Source organism: Sapajus apella, unplaced genomic scaffold, assembly GCF_009761245.1.
Source record: "Sapajus apella isolate SASKATOON/1434 unplaced genomic scaffold, GSC_monkey_1.0 scaffold2, whole genome shotgun sequence".
Classification (NCBI taxonomy): domain Eukaryota; kingdom Metazoa; phylum Chordata; class Mammalia; order Primates; family Cebidae; genus Sapajus; species Sapajus apella.
The window spans coordinates 58,290,246-58,306,296 of NW_022436942.1; the positions used below are offsets into that span (position 1 = coordinate 58,290,246).

Here is a 16,051-nt window from a genome sequence, read left to right on the forward strand (position 1 = left end):
AGATAAATAGAGTTATTGTGTTAAGCCACTAAGTTTTGGGATAGTTTGTTTCACAGCAATGGCTTACTAATAAGGGGGAAGGTCACAATATGACAGAAAGAAAAAAGTCTCTGGAAGATAAGAATGCTGACATCAACTTGGAAGCCAAGAAATAACCATGAAAGGAGAAAATGGATAAAAAAAAAAAAAAAAAAAAAAAAAAAAAAAAAAGAGACTAACCCTGGAGTTGGGGCTAACTTAGGACACTAAAAGTAGTTTGTGGCCAGGCCCAGTAGCCCATGCCTATAATCCCTGCACTTGGGGCTGCCAAGGTGGAAGGACTGCTTGAGCCCAGGAGTTCAAGACCAGCCTGGGCAACAGAGCAGACCTCATCTCTACAAAAAATGCAAAACTTAGCGGGGCATGGTGGTGTATACCTGCAGTTCCACCAGCTACTAGAGAGGCTGAGGCAGAAGGATCACCTGAGCCCAGGAAGTGCAGGCTGCAGTGAGCTGAGATCATGCCACCCACCACTGTACTCTAGCTTAGGCAACAGAGAAAGGCTGTCTCAAAAATAATAATAAAATATATTAAATTAAATTAAGCTTTTTAAAGTAGGTTGCCCATTTCTTGGGGAGAAACAAAACCTATCCAAATGCTAGTCTTCCTCCAAAGCTCACCTCAAATCACAACTTTTCAATTTTTTTTTTCCAATTGCCTTTAGGCATAGTGATCATTCCTTCATTAGTTATGCATAGACAGTACATTACTGTGGAAAGAGACATACACTTTAATCAGTAAGTCTAAATTCACATTCTGGTTTTATCAACCATGTGTCCTCAGGCAAATTTCTTAAGTCTTTGAATCTGATTCTTCATCTCTTAACTGAAACTTAATAGCTCTCAATCCCACAGGACAGCTGTGAGAATTGAATTCTAAATATGTTAACATGCTAAGCAAAAAATACATATTCAACAATGTTAAAGTGAATTTTGTTCCATTCATTAATTAAACTTTGACTGGATTCCTAATGTATGTTAGGCTGTGTGCTAGATACTGGGAGAAAGGAAACAATTACTAATGATACCACACACAACTGCCATCTACTAGCTTCTTATGTGTATAGATCTCAAATTAGAGTAAGGTTAGAGATTATGCCTTGTAGCTCTTCATATTTCCCCAAAGCAGATGGTAGAGTACCTTGAATTTAGTAGTTACAAAAATACTTGTGAACAATTTGATTAAAAGATTTCTACATACAGGTTTTCACATGTGAATCCCAAAGCCAAGCAACAGTATCAACACTTTCAAAGTGTAGCTAAAAGCAGACTCACTTGACAGCTCACATCCATTCCTGCCTCCAGCAGCACCTGCACGACTGCTTTGTGGCCATTGCGCGCAGCAAGGTGAAGTGGCGTGTGCTTGCGAGTGTTGCAGCTCATTAAGTTAGGATGTGCACTGATGATCATTTTTACCACTCTAAGCCGTCCGTAGAGTGCCGCCAAGTCCAAAGGTGTTTCCAGCTTGCTATTCCTAATTGTCGGGTCAGTGAGCTCTTCTAGGAGAACAGCAACTACTTCTGAGTGTCCATATTGAGCTGCACAGTGTAGGGCAGTTTCATTTTCATTGTTCTGTTTAAAACAAAGATTTTTCAAAAGGCACATTTTCAGAAATTCAATTAGTTATCAAAATATTAACACAGTAATTTAAAACCTGCAATGCTTTGAAAACGTAAGTTAAGATTTATCCATTTTAACAGGTATGCCTAATGAAATTTTATATTTGATAAAAGTATCTAGGATTCATTGAATCAAAAATATTTATTTCTATCACTTTAATAGAAAAAAATCCAACATTTCCCTATATCATATATGCCAACTTACAAAAATGATAAATGATTTAGCCATGCTTGTCATAGGCCCTGCTGGGTCCAGATAGACAGTGAAATCTGTACTGTGCATCACATCTTTAGACATTTATTAATGAGAGAGATCAATAACAATTATAACAGACTTTTAATAGACTAGCCTTCCAAAAGATAGATGAGAAGGTAAATTCTTGGTAACAAAAGATTTATAGAAAGGTTTCCCAAGTTAAGTTTCATTTTATTTTCCATATAAGTACAAATCATTGCTTTTTCTGTAAAGAAAATGAAAATATTTTAGCTCTAGGATATAAAAGTATCTTTTTGAAACATAATCATGGATTGTGAGGCTGGACCTAGATCAATTTCCAGACAAGTTACTAGGAGTATCACAGTACTACATATTCAGTTTATAAGTGTTTCAGTTGAAAATCAATGAGATTTTCCTAAAAATTTATCAAGATTTTTAAAAATGTTAAGATACATTAAAGAGAACCCAGTTGTGAGGCAGATGGACCCTTCAGACTATTTGTGCAATATAGACAAATGGTGTATAGGTATGTCCGGTGGTGGAAGGGTCAGGAGAAAAATGAACAAGAAATTTTAATAACAAAAATGCAATGACCCTAAATGAGGGTTCTGGAAAGAAAGAGCAGCTGCCACAATCATCATAGCTAACATTATGTACTACACATAGTTGCATTTTATATATGTTTACTCATTTAATCCTCATTATGAAATAGATACCATTTTACAGATGAGGAAACTGAGGCACTGAGTAGTTGAATAACTGGACTTCTGTTATACAGCCATTTATGATAGGACCAGGATTTGAATGCAAGTAGCCAAGACCCAAAGTTGGTGTTTTTAACCATCACACATACCACCTTCCAAAATAAGAACTATTACTACTACTATTTGTTGAGTGCCTAAAAAGTATATATATTGTCTCATTTAACTCTTACAACAATTCTCCAAAATTTATATTAAAATTGTCTACTTCATGGACAAGAAAACAAAATACAAAAAGGTTAAATTACATGTCCAAGCAGAATTAAGATACTTTGCAGCTGTATCTGACAAAATCCAAAACCCATGCTCTTTCCACTATACCACGTTGTCTGCCATGTGTTGCTATATTGCCAAAGACGAACTGGGAATCAGTGATCTGAAAGTAGAATTTCTAGAGATTTTGCTCAGAAAAACACCAACCGAGAATAGGAAGTAGCTGTTTAGATAGCTGTTCTGACTAAAACAAAAGGAAAAGGAGGGTTCAGACCCAAACAAATCTTAATGTTCCAGAAAGTAACTCAAGCTTGGCCTGGATGATAGAAGAATGCAAGTAAATTGAGAGTCCAGAGGGAAGATTTGAAAATTTAAAAAGGAGTAGAATGACAAGGGGAAAATAGCAGTAGGAAAGGTTTCTTATAAATATTAAGTGAAAGCATTTGAAGGTCAAACCCAGAAGGGAAATCTATTCTTTAAAGATAATCAATGAAAAGTTAAGACCTATTAGATGGGGAATCCAGCTGAGGGTACTGTTTCTTCCATTATTTGTTGGGAGTCATTCTTTACTTGGTTTGAAAGTATTACTATAAACTACTTCATAAACACTGATCATGTGCAGGTTTAGACTCCTTTGTCTTCTTATCTGTCTTTCTTAACAGGCTTATAAAACAGCCAATCTTATTACTTTATACCATGAAAATATGATATAGATATATACCTTTGGACCAACCCAAATTTCCCCTTGGTCTGAAAAAGATTCAATCTCATTTTTCAAAATACAGAATCTCTTTGAGAAAAGAGAAGGGCCAGTTATGAAATAATGATTCCTCAAAGGCCTCTCTACTGTTACAGAGCCCTGAGCCTAGGAAATTATAAGAGCAAAATTAAAAATTTTTAATAACCCCAATTAGCACTGTTCAGATCCCAAGGGAAATTATTTCAATCATTCAAAACCTACTCAGAGGAAATGTTCACAGATTTTATCCATGATCAACACATAAATTGTCACCCCAGTGGCCACGACAATGGTGTTACTTTTACAAAAGCATGATTGTGTAATTGTGTATGCTTACAAGTGATCTAAAAAACATCTAATTTGAAATAAATAGGCTGTGAAGAAGTACTGATTAATAATTACTAGTATGTCTACACAGAGTATTCTTAAAAGGTTTTTAATTCCTTCTTTTTTACCAAATGGGCATTCTCAGAAATATTGGGATGCTTCCAGAACAAAACTAGCTGACAAAAGCCATTTACCAAAAGATCTTGCTTCAGTGTAAAACATCTAACAAGAGTTGGATTCAAGTTTTGGCGAAGGCCAAGGCAATGTATTTTTGAGATAAGGCCCATGTGGGTTTTGCCCTAATGTTAAAATAAAATAAAAAAGAAGAGAAGGTGAAAGAAGGGAAAGATTCATGAAATTTAAAGAAACTGAAAATTTTTAATTTAAAGGAAATTTAAATTCGAAAAATAATCAGGGTGGACTCCACTTTGTTTAGAATGATGCACAAGACCTAGGTAGAAGTGTTAGCATGCAAATTACTTGATCTCACCAAACCTATCTTATCTGTACAATGAGAATATTATTTTCCCTATAAACCTTATAATGTAGTTTATAAACAAAAAGAGATAACATTTTTAAATTCTTTGTAAACTTTAAATATTATAATGTAGAATATAAATATTTTTAAAGAAAGCTATATTAGAAACCAAAGACAACTTTCAGAAATCAGAATGAAGCCTTGACTATAATGCATAATTTTAACATAACATAATGTATTACTGGTTGAGAGCTTAGGCTTTGGATCAGAAAAACCTGCATTCAAATACTGGCTGCATTTCTTAGTAGCTGTGATGTTACGGTCAATTTACTTTCTCTCTCTAAGGCTGTAACTCCATATATAAAGTAGCAATAGTAATCTAGAGGTTAGTAAGATAACACAGATGAAGTATTTTGCACAATGCCTGGCATACAGTACACAATCCATTAAATGATCGGATTTAGGATGACAATACCAATGTGCTTTGTGTAAAGGGCTCTGGAGTCAGCATCCTGAGTCCCAGTCTCAGTTTCATTCACTCAGTAACATGTGGCCTTCAACAAGTTGTTTAGTTTTATGGAGCATGATTTCTCAACTATAAAATGGAAGTGACAATATCAATTCAGAGGATTATCATGAGAATTACATAACATTTGACAGGTGGAAGTGTTTAGAACAGTGCCTACTTTACCTTATGTCTCAATAAAAGTTAATTACCATTTTTCTTTCCTTAAATACATAAGAGTTTATAATTAATGAGAAGTTCTGTCCTATTCAGAAGAAAAAAAAGCTAACGTTAAACTTAAGATAAATGGCATAGAATGGGAAAACTATGGTTAGCACTAAAAGAGAATGTATATATATATATATATAACAAAAATACTGAAATTATGGTATAAAAATCATAAGGAAGTTTCAACTTGTTGCCAATAGAAACCACACACAAAGCAATAGAGGTGAACAAAGAACTCTGAATACAGTCTCCTTAAAAAGGCACTTTTTTGTAATTTAATTGATCTGTTCAACATTACCAAAAACAAGTATTTCTCTTTAAAACATACCATAACTTTTCACATTCAAATGTAAATGAATATTATATGTTATTTCTTATTTTCATGTCATTTAAAAACATTTTGTTTGTAAAAACTAACATCCTCTTGTTTAACCTTGGATTGTTTTTCCATTTTATTGTTTCAGGTTTGCTTTGCGGCATTCAGACAATTTTAAGAATAACCACCAGATGGCTCATCACATAAATGATCTAACTTTTGGTTTTCTGGGGAAGAGCACTGACATAAATTTCCCTTTAGCATGAGATGATGATAAAGATAGCCATGTCTGTCATGTTTTAAAGACTGGGTGCATTTTTATTAAAAATCCTGCATTTTTGTAACCTGTAAACATGGAAATTTTTATTGTGACAAATATTAATGATACTTTTCAGATTAATAAAATTATTTTCTAATTAGTCCTTTCAGCAGCTGCATATATATTTTCCTTGAAAAAATATGTGTTTTTCTTGACTTTGCTGTTTACAGCGATTGTTACTTTTTATGCTTCAGTCTGAATTTCAAAGTCCGGCAAAGTCTGCATCCATTTGAACAATATGCTAATTGTGCTTTATTAGATACGCTTGCCCTAAAGTAACCTACTTGCATTGATATTGGACAACTGCCAACCTGCAGCTTAATGCCGTGACTATAATTCAATTGTTAGACTGCCTGCTGGTTTTCAAATATAGTTTTACAAAATGGGAACAGTAGGGGGCATGCAGAGCTCAAGATGTTTGTAATCATACTGTATTAGGGGACCATATTTTACTTTCTGGAATCTGTGTTCTTGTCTGTTTAGAATACTGACAATGGCATTATTTTTAAAATATGTCTATTATGTGTAATACAGATATTGTGTACTTACAGATACATTATATGACAGAATCATACTGCTGGCGTGTTTTATTCAACTTATTCTGAGCATATGTGTTTGTGTGTGTACACATACATATATAAATTTTTAACGATATGTGACAAGCAACTGTATATGCTGTATTTTGCATTTTGATTCACCAGAGTACTTAATCATGAAAGTGCTAAGTAAATGGTAAAGTATTATGCAAATGATAGGCATATCATTGTTTTAGAATTTAAAATTGTATTAAGAAACATTCTAATTCTCATTATAAACATGAATTCTGTTCTATCTTTAAATATTCAATGGCTATAATAAAGTGGATGGTTACATAAGACAGGCAAAAATATTACAATTACTTCCTTTACGTGGGATTTTCTCGTTAACAAAATATCTTTACAAATGCCCAACTTAGTGCCTGCACATCATATCCAAACACCAAAGAATTTTTCAAATTTTTGCTTCAGGAAATTCAGTAGTGGAAAGGCCTTTGGCAGGGTAAAGATAACAATAATCACATTTTCAATACGGCTTTGCCTTTGTAAAACTAGAAAATTATAGCACAAGCAAACATTTGGCAAATGCACCTGTTCATTGACCCTGGAATGTGATGGTCCATGATGAATAAGAATCTTCACAATTTCCACATCTCCTTTCCAGGCAGCCAGATGAATAGGAAAATATCCTTTGTTGTCTGCCACATTTGTTGATGCCTCATACTGAAGTAGTTTGAGAACTATGTCCCTAAGAAGAAAAAAAAAATTAGGCAGAACAAGACAAATTTTATTAAATAAATTAAAAAGAACACTAGATGCTGGCTGGGAATTTAGAGTAATTATTCAAGGTACTAAGACATAAAATTGGGTTTCAAAGTTTTTGCTTACTCAACATTTGGCTATTTTACTTACCTGGAAAACCATCACCTCACGCCGCACAGAGACAGACACACACACACGCACATGCACATGCACACACAGAGCACATTGATTATCCAATTAAACTACTTAATATAATTCATATAGGCAAAATTTAACTTATTTCATTAATTAGATGAGTTAAGTAAAATGAAGAGGATATCAACTCCCATTTTTTTTTAAAGAAGTCTTTCCGGATAGCCCATAACTAAGATTTAGCTTAAAGGAAAAGTTGAAGTTACAAGCATATTCCCTGTTTACAAAAAAAAAAAAAAAAAAAAAAAAAAAAAAGTTATCATAATACCAAGGAGACATAAAATTTACACATCATTCCTACAGAGAATTGGAATAAGAGATTGAAGGAGCATGTAAAAGAGAAAGAAAGCACAGTATGTAAGGGACCCTGAGAAGCTAACTGTAGTACGAGCCCAGGGTTAATAATTAAAAAAAAAAAAAAAAAAAGTTAATTAACTTCTCAGTCGTAGCACACAACACACTTTGAATGTCTTGTTCATACTTCTGTATTCCTTCACCTTTGTTCTCCAAGTGTAAGAAATTATTTCAAAAATGAAACATTTAAAAGACAAGTTCCACCATTAATGCAATTTCAACACATATTCAATATATTCTACCTATAAAATTTTGAACCTAATCCCCACAAGGTTTTCAAAGTAAAAATCCTGAACTGCATTACTCAACCTCAGAAAGAATTAATTTATAATTATTAGCATACATTATATCAAAATATGTATCTAACAATCAAAAGCAGTAATTCTAAACAAAACTGTATTTTCATTTGGATGCAAATGAAAAAATTTGGAGGAAACTTGAATAGAAGCAAAATTAAAATTTTGATAGCTTACAAGAAAAGTAGATATGACATAACACAAAATTATGGTAAATGGTAAAACACATTGCCCAGAGTGTGTCCTAAAGTCACATTCGACTTAGTTGCTAAATGTAGGAAATAATGAAGAAAATAAAAACAGGAATATGTTGTAGAAATATTTAGAAAGTTCCAATGGGTCCTAAATTTTCTACTAATTTCTGAAAAATTAAGGAATAAATTTTAACACTTCTCTTTGAAACCCAGCATTATTTTTACAAGATCTGAAATTAGAAGACTTGTATTTGAGTCCCAGCTATGCAAACTATCTAAGGCTGTGACCTTGGAGAAATTATAATCACGCACCACATAATGACAATTTGATCAACAACAGAGCACCCTCATATATGATGGTTGTCCAAAAAGACTATCACACTGCATTTTTACTGTACCTTTTCTATGTTTTGATATGTTTAGATACATAAATACTTTACATATCTATTGTGTTACAACTGTCTACAGTATTCAGTACAGTAACATGCTGTACAGTCGTGTAACTCAGGAGCAATGGGCCATATCACGTAGCCTAGGTGTGCGATAGGCTATACCATTTAGGTTTGTGTAAGTGCACTTTATGATGTTCATACAATGACAAAATCACGTAATGAGACATTTCTTAGGATGTATTCCTGTCATTAAGCAACACATGACTGTACTTAGTCTCATTTTCCTTTTCTTTTCCTTAGGAGATACTGTAATAATAATGTCTACTCAAAACTGGCAATAGCATTAAGTAAGATCATAAAAAAGAATTCACTTGATAAATAGTAAAGCAGTATACCACTATTAGCACTTGTCCTGAGTAAAAATAAATTTCACTTTAAAAGTGAAATGCTTATAGCTAATCATCTTTGAAAAAGAATGAGAAAATCAGAAGGAAACTTGAAGGTTATCCAATGCACATGCTTCTCCCCATTTTCCTGCCAAACAATGGTTGTTACATAGAGTCTTCCATTCCAACATAAATAAATAACTTGAATAAGGTAATAAGAATTCAATACCTATGAATAACAAAAGCAGGTAAGAACCAGATCTGAAGTCCCATCTCCCTAGTACTTACTAACTTGGTTACCTTGAGCAAATTAAATAACCTCTGTCTCTCTTTCAGATATTATGAAAACAGAATTAAGAGATTACATCTTAGTGCCAGTTTCAAAGGGTTATGGTGTGAATCAAATGAGAAACAGATATAATTGTAAAATTATATACACAATCCAAAGTTGTTCTCAAGGCAGATTGTTGCAATATTAAACAATTCCAGTGATTCTTTTTAAAACAAAATATTTTAGCATTTAAAAGGTAAAATAGGCCAGGTGCAGTGGCTCACACCTATAATACCAGTACTTTGGGAGGCTGAGGTGGGTGGATCATGAGGCCAAGAGTTCGAGACCAGCCTGGCTAGCAAGGTGAAACGCTGTCTCTGCCAAAAATACAAAAAAAAAAAAATAGCTGGGCATGGTGGCATGCACCTGTAATCCCAACTGCTCAGGAGGCTGAGGCAGGAGAATGGCTTGAACCCAGGAGGCAGAGTTTGCAGTGAGCCGAGATTGTACCACTGCACTCCAGCCTGGGCAACAGAGGGAGGCCTCACAAAAACAAAAAAAAAAAATACCAATTCCTGGATCTAAAATGCAGAATTTAGAAAACAGACTTCTCCAAATTAATGTCAAAGACAACCGTGAAAAGACAAAAATTTCATTTCTTAACGCCTAAGGAAATAAAAAAAGATATTCCGAAACTTCTTTTCCTGTAAAGCATTTCCTTTCAAAGGGTAAAAAGAAAAAAAAAGATTGATGGGATCATCAATTCTATTTCCTTTTACTCTTGCTCCAATCACTTAGAATTTCATTTGTTCTTTGGCTCAAATTTTATTGATCTTTTCTAATAATATATGTAATATACATTCATTCTTCTTTATCAATAAAATTTATGACAACAGTGAAAAATGTCTATTTTTAAAACTGACTTACTGATCATTTGTATTTTCTATTACCACCAACTAATACCTATATCAGAAAAGAATAATCTGTATGTTTACAAAATTGCCTTTAGAAAATACTAAGATCCTCACTACACGTTATTTTTATTTAAGTTTTAAAAAATGTATTCATTTTAATAAACTAAATATTTTGTTAAATGTCTTATTGTGATTTATGTTTTTCTTTTTTACTTTTATTTCAATAGTTTTTGGGATACAGGTGGTTTTTGATTAAGACTTTAGTGGTGAATTCTGAGACTTTAGTGCACTCATGATCCAAGTAGTGTACGCTTTCCAGTGTGTTGCGTTTTATCATTCACTCCCCTCCAAACTTCCCTCCACCAGTCCCCACAGTCCATTATTTCACTTTGTATGTTTTTGGCATCCAAATAGCTTAGCTCCCACTTACAAGTGAGAACACATGGGTTTTCCATTCTCTAGTTACTTCGCTTAGAATAATGGCTTCCAGTTCCATCCAAGTTGCCACAAAAGACATTATTTCCTTCCTTTTTATAGTTGAATAGTATTCCATGGTGCACATATACTACATTTTATTTATCCATTCATTGACTTTGCAAATGCAAATTGTGCCACTATAAACATGTGTGCATGTGTCTTTTTCATATAATGACTTATTTTCCTTTGGGTAGACACCCAGTAGTGGGAGACTGATGGATCTAATGACAGATCTGCTTTTAGTTTTTTTAAGGAATCTCCATACTGTTATCTAGAGCAGTTGTGCTAATTTACAGTCCCACCAGCAGTGTAAAAGTATTCCCTTTACACCATATTCCTACCAACTTCTATTGTTTTTCTGACTTTTTAATTATGGCCATTCTTGCAAGAGTAAGGTAGTATCTGACTGTGTTTTTAACTTTTATTTCCCTAATGATTAGTGATGCTGAACACTATTTTATGTTTGTTGGCTATCTGCCTATCTTCCTTTGCCAAATGTCTATTCATGTTCTTTGCCTACTTTTTGATGGGATTATTTGGCTTTTCTTGCTTATTTCTTTAAGTTCTTTGTAGATTCTGGATACTAGCCCTAATTTGCAAATATTTTCTCCCATTTTGTGGATTGTTATTTCTTTTGTTGTGTAGACGCTTTTTGGTTTAATTGGGTCCCATTTTTTGTTTAAATGTGCTTATTTTAAAATTTAAATTTATTTTCAAATTTGTGTTTAAAATTGAGCTTTACATCATATTCAAAGATATCAGGTAATGAATTGGCTGAGCTCAGATTTCTAGTGTTAAAACATATTTGCGAAATAAAGTTGTATCTCTGATCAAATAAGTATCTGTCCGTTTTACTGAGTTATAACTAGAATAAAGTATTAATCAACAAATTATGATTAATCATTTTATGATATATCCATACATATCAAAAGTAATATGAATTAAATAGGCCATTTTCATCCAAGCTCATTAAGAAAAATTTTAATTTCAGGTATAATATCTAAATTAGAATAGTTAATTTAGAAGAGTGCCAACTTAGTATTTTTCATTGATACGTAATAGTTGTATATATTTTTACGATGAATGTAATATTTTGATCTATGTATACAATGTGTAATGACTAAATCAAGATAACTGGGGTATCCATTACCTCAAACATTTATCTTTTCTTTGTGTTGGAAGCATCACATTTCCTCCTTTCTAGATATTTTAAACTACACAATATTGTTAACCTTAGTCAGTCTACTGTACTATCAGACACTAGATCTTATTCCTTTTAACTGTATTTTTGTATTCTAACCAAATCTCTTCTCCCCTGCCTGCCTCCCTTCCCTTCAAAGCCTCCTATAAACACTAATCAACTTTCTACTTCCATGAGATCCCCTTTTTTAGCTCCCACATATGACTGAGAGCATGTGATGTTTGTCTTCCTGTGCCTGGCTCATTTCACTTAACATAATGATATCAAGTTCCATCCATGTTGCTGTAAGTGACAGAATTTCATTCTTTTTAAGGTTGAATAATATTCTATTGTGTATATGTACCACATTTTCTTTATCCGTTCATTTGATAGTAAGCAGGTTGATTCCATATCTTAGCTATTGGGAAGAGTGCTGTAATAAACTGGGGAATGCAGATATGCAGATATCTCTTTTATATCCTAATTTCCTCTTCTTTGGTGGGGTGGGGGGGAATGGAATATGTACCCAGCAGGAGCATTGTGAAATCATATAGTAATTCTATTTTTAGTTTGGGTTTTTGTTTTGTTTTTTTTGAGACAGTGTCTCGCTCTGTCACCCAGGCTGGAGTGTAGCGGTGTGATCTCAGCTCCCAACAAACTCAGCCTCCTGGATTCATTCCATTCTCCTGCCTTAGCCTCCTAAGTAACTGGGATTACAGGTGCCTGCCACCTGACACGGCTAATTTTTGTATTTTTAGTAAAGATGGGGTTTTGCCATGTTGGTAAGGCTTGTCTCGAACGTCTGATCTTCTGTTCCATCTGCCTCGGCCAAAGTGCTGGGATTACAGGTGTGAGCCACTGCACCCGGCCTATTTTTAGTTTTTTAAGGAACCTCTATACTTACCTTCCATTGTTGCTGTACTAATTTAAATTCCTATCAATGATGTACCTGCATTCCCCTTTCTCTGCAACCTTACCAGTATCTATCATTTTTTTTTTGTCTTTTTGGTAAAAACCATTTTAACTGAGGTGAGATGATACTGTATTTTTGATTTGCATTTCTCTGATGATTAGTGAGGCTGAACATTTTTTAATATACCTGTTGGTCATTTGTAAGTCTTCTTTTGAGAAATGTCTATAATCTTTTACCCATTTTTAATGAAATTATTTTGGTTTTTGCTATGAGTTTTTTAGTTCCTTATACATTCTGGCTATTAATCTCTTGCTGGATGGATAGTTTATAAAGACCTTTTTCCCATTGTGACAGTTGTGAAGTTGGGAAAACTGGATAACCATATTCAGCAGAATGAAAGTAGGCCCTGTGTCTCACCAAATACAAAAATTCAATGAAAACGGATTAAATATTTACATCTAAGACCTGAAACTATGAAACCAGTAGAGAAAACATTGGGAAAGCACCTCAGGACATTGGCCTGGACAAATAATTTTTGAGGTAAGACCTCAAAAACATAGGCAACAAATGCAAAAATAGACATATGAGATTACATCAAGCTTAAAAAGCTTCTGCACAGTGTTTTTTAAAATTATTATGTAGGTTGAGCCTTATAGCTTATTCGAAGATATCCATAAATGAACACATTGTCTGTGCTTGATTACGTGGCATAAAACACTCACTCACTGATTAATGAACATTTGAGTTGGTTTTGCAATTTTGCAACTGCAAACAGGGTTGCTATAAATGTGTGTGCAAGTAAGCTTATTCATGTAACCAAACACCACCTGTACTCCAATAACTTGTTGAAAATTTAAAATTAGAAAACCAAAATATTTGTTGGGACTATGAAAAAAGAAATATTAAATTATGTTGCTAATCAATATCTGTAGAATACCAAACAGCAAAATAAACCCTATGTCTTAAACATAAAGCAGCATTTTCTGATATGCAGCATTTATTATTTGATAAATAATAAATTATTTGATAAATATAATATTATTTGATAAATACTCTAAAATCATGAAGTAAGTATGGTTGATAAGAATATAGAAAATATACTTTGAAAAATGAAATGGAAATGAAAAAATACTTTCCATTTCCAGGAACAAAGTAAAACATCAAATTAAATTTAATAATATCCAATGTAAATAACTGCAATATTTTGCAGCTTTAAGCTAATACACGTAAGCTCAGGTAAAAACAGGAATTTTAGAAGTATTGATTTTGCTGCTATATTTAATTCATATCCATTTTCTGAAAGATATAAATACATATCTGATTAATAAAAAAATGTCTTTCAGTAAGTTCAGCATATGCTCTGAGCAAAATTAAATAAATTGGAAAGATTTAACCTTCAAATTTCTTTGCCTCAACAGCAAGATTCTCTAAGTCACAACCAAAGATGTTTATTTTGTACCATCCTTTCTTGCTTGTTGTTTGAGTCCAAAGAATTTCAAAATAAATGCAAATCATCTTCTTATGGATACAGAATAACAACTAATGAAACTCTCAAATTTAATAAGGTCCTTTTGATTTCAGATTTTCTGGACGCTTTTACTTCTCTTTAATGGGAATAAAGTTGCAGGTATGTTCAAGATGGTCAAAAGATTTCAGGACAATACATTCCACTTTCTAACTGAAGTCTCTACATATTGAATTCTCTCTCATAGATTTCTAGATTACAAAGTGAATAAAGGCAAATTTTAAGTAGTTTGTATCCTTATCCAGGAAAAAAGCAAGCTAGTTTCTAGTTATTCAAAGAGCAACTTGAGAGACCAGATTATAGAATTTTTAGAGGAGGTATGCCTCTTTTATTAGAAAATCTAAGGTAGGTCAAATCAAAAATACAGATAGCTTATTATACAGATTCTACATCCAATTTGATATACAATTTGGATTACAGATAATGAGGTCTAGCATGCATTAAATACTTTAAAAGGTAGAGGCATAGAAAATATTTTATGCATTTATAAAGCAATACATATTTCGGAGATGCTATAACAATTTGCTGATATTTTTCAAAATAGCATCCAAGTATCACAATATACCAAATATAGTTCAATAATATTAAACTTAAAGAAAATAAATAAAAAAACTTTTTTAAGTAGAGAAGAAAAACTGAATTGAAATATGAATATAAAGCTTTAGTATATCCTTACAGGGAAAGATAAGATTATTGCTAAAAATAATGGATGAAAAGAAGAGAGGAGATAAATCAGAAAGAGGGAAAAGTAAATAAAAAAAGGAAGGAGGGAACGAGGGAAAGAAGAGAAGAACAAGAAAAAAGGGATGAGAGGAAGTGGGAGGCAGGGAGGGAGGGCAGGCAAGCGGGCAGGCAGGTAGGCAGGCAGGCAGGCAGGCAGGCAGGTAGTCTGGCCAGCCAATTGCTTTTCAGAAGAGAATTAAGGCATTCAAATTTGTAGTAGAAATACATGAGACAATGAATCCTTCATATTTTTAAAAGAGAAAGAGATACAAAGAAATAGGTCTCTGCCCTATCTATGGAAATAATACTTGCTAGTAAATTTTGTCTTATTAACCATGATTTTTTTCCTATCATTTGATGGTAATAATTTTCTTTTTTTTATTGCATTTTAGGTTTTGGGGTACATGTGAAGAACATGCAAGATTGTTGCATAGGTACATACATGGTAATGTAAGGTTTCCTGCCTTCCTCCCTGTCACCTACATCTGGCACTTATCCCCATGTTATCCCTCCCCAACTCCCTACCCCACACTGTCTCTCTGCTAGTTCCCTCCCACAGACCCCAGTGGGTGATGCTCCCCTCCCTGTGTCCATGTGTTCTCACCGTTCAACACCCGCCCATGAGTGAGAACATGCGGTATATGGTTTTCTGTTCTTGTGTCAGTTTGCTGAGAATGATGGTTTCCAGATTTATCCATGTCCCTACAAAGGACACAGACTCATCGTTTTTTATGGCTGCATAGTATTCCATGGTGTATATGTACCACATTTTCCCTGTCCAGTCTCTCATTGATGGGCATTTGGGTTGGTTCCAAGTCTTTGCTATTGTAAACAGTGCTGCAATGAAATTTCGTGTGCATGTGTCCTTATAGTAGAACGATTTGTAATCCTTTGGATATATACCCAGTAATGGGATTGCTGGGTCAAATGGAATTTCTATTTCTAGGTCCTTGAAGAATTGCCACACTGTCTTCCACAATGGTTGAACTAATTTACACTCCCACCAACAGTGTAAAAGTGTTATTTCTCCACATCCTCTCCAGCATCTGTTGTCTCCAGATTTTTTAATGATTGCCATTCTAACTGGTATGAGATGGTATCTCAAAGTAGTTTTGATTTGCATTTCTCTACTGACCAGTGATGATGAGCATTTTTTCATATGTTTGTTGGCCTCAT

The 16,051-nt window shown here is 33.5% G+C and overlaps 1 protein-coding gene across 15 annotated transcripts in view; it reads right to left on the minus strand.

The window, feature by feature from the left end:
- Positions 1 to 16,051, minus strand: part of ANKS1B (ankyrin repeat and sterile alpha motif domain containing 1B) — a 1,261,971-nt gene that overhangs the window by 1,079,410 nt on the left and 166,510 nt on the right. For all 15 annotated transcript variants that reach the window (XM_032285364.1, XM_032285340.1, XM_032285282.1 and 12 more), the window contains exons 3-4: positions 6,888 to 7,044; positions 1,314 to 1,610 (exon numbers count right to left, since the gene is read on the minus strand). In XM_032285364.1, coding sequence (XP_032141255.1) covers positions 1,314 to 1,610; positions 6,888 to 7,044 — 454 coding nt within the window. The remainder of the gene's footprint in view (positions 1 to 1,313; positions 1,611 to 6,887; positions 7,045 to 16,051) is intronic.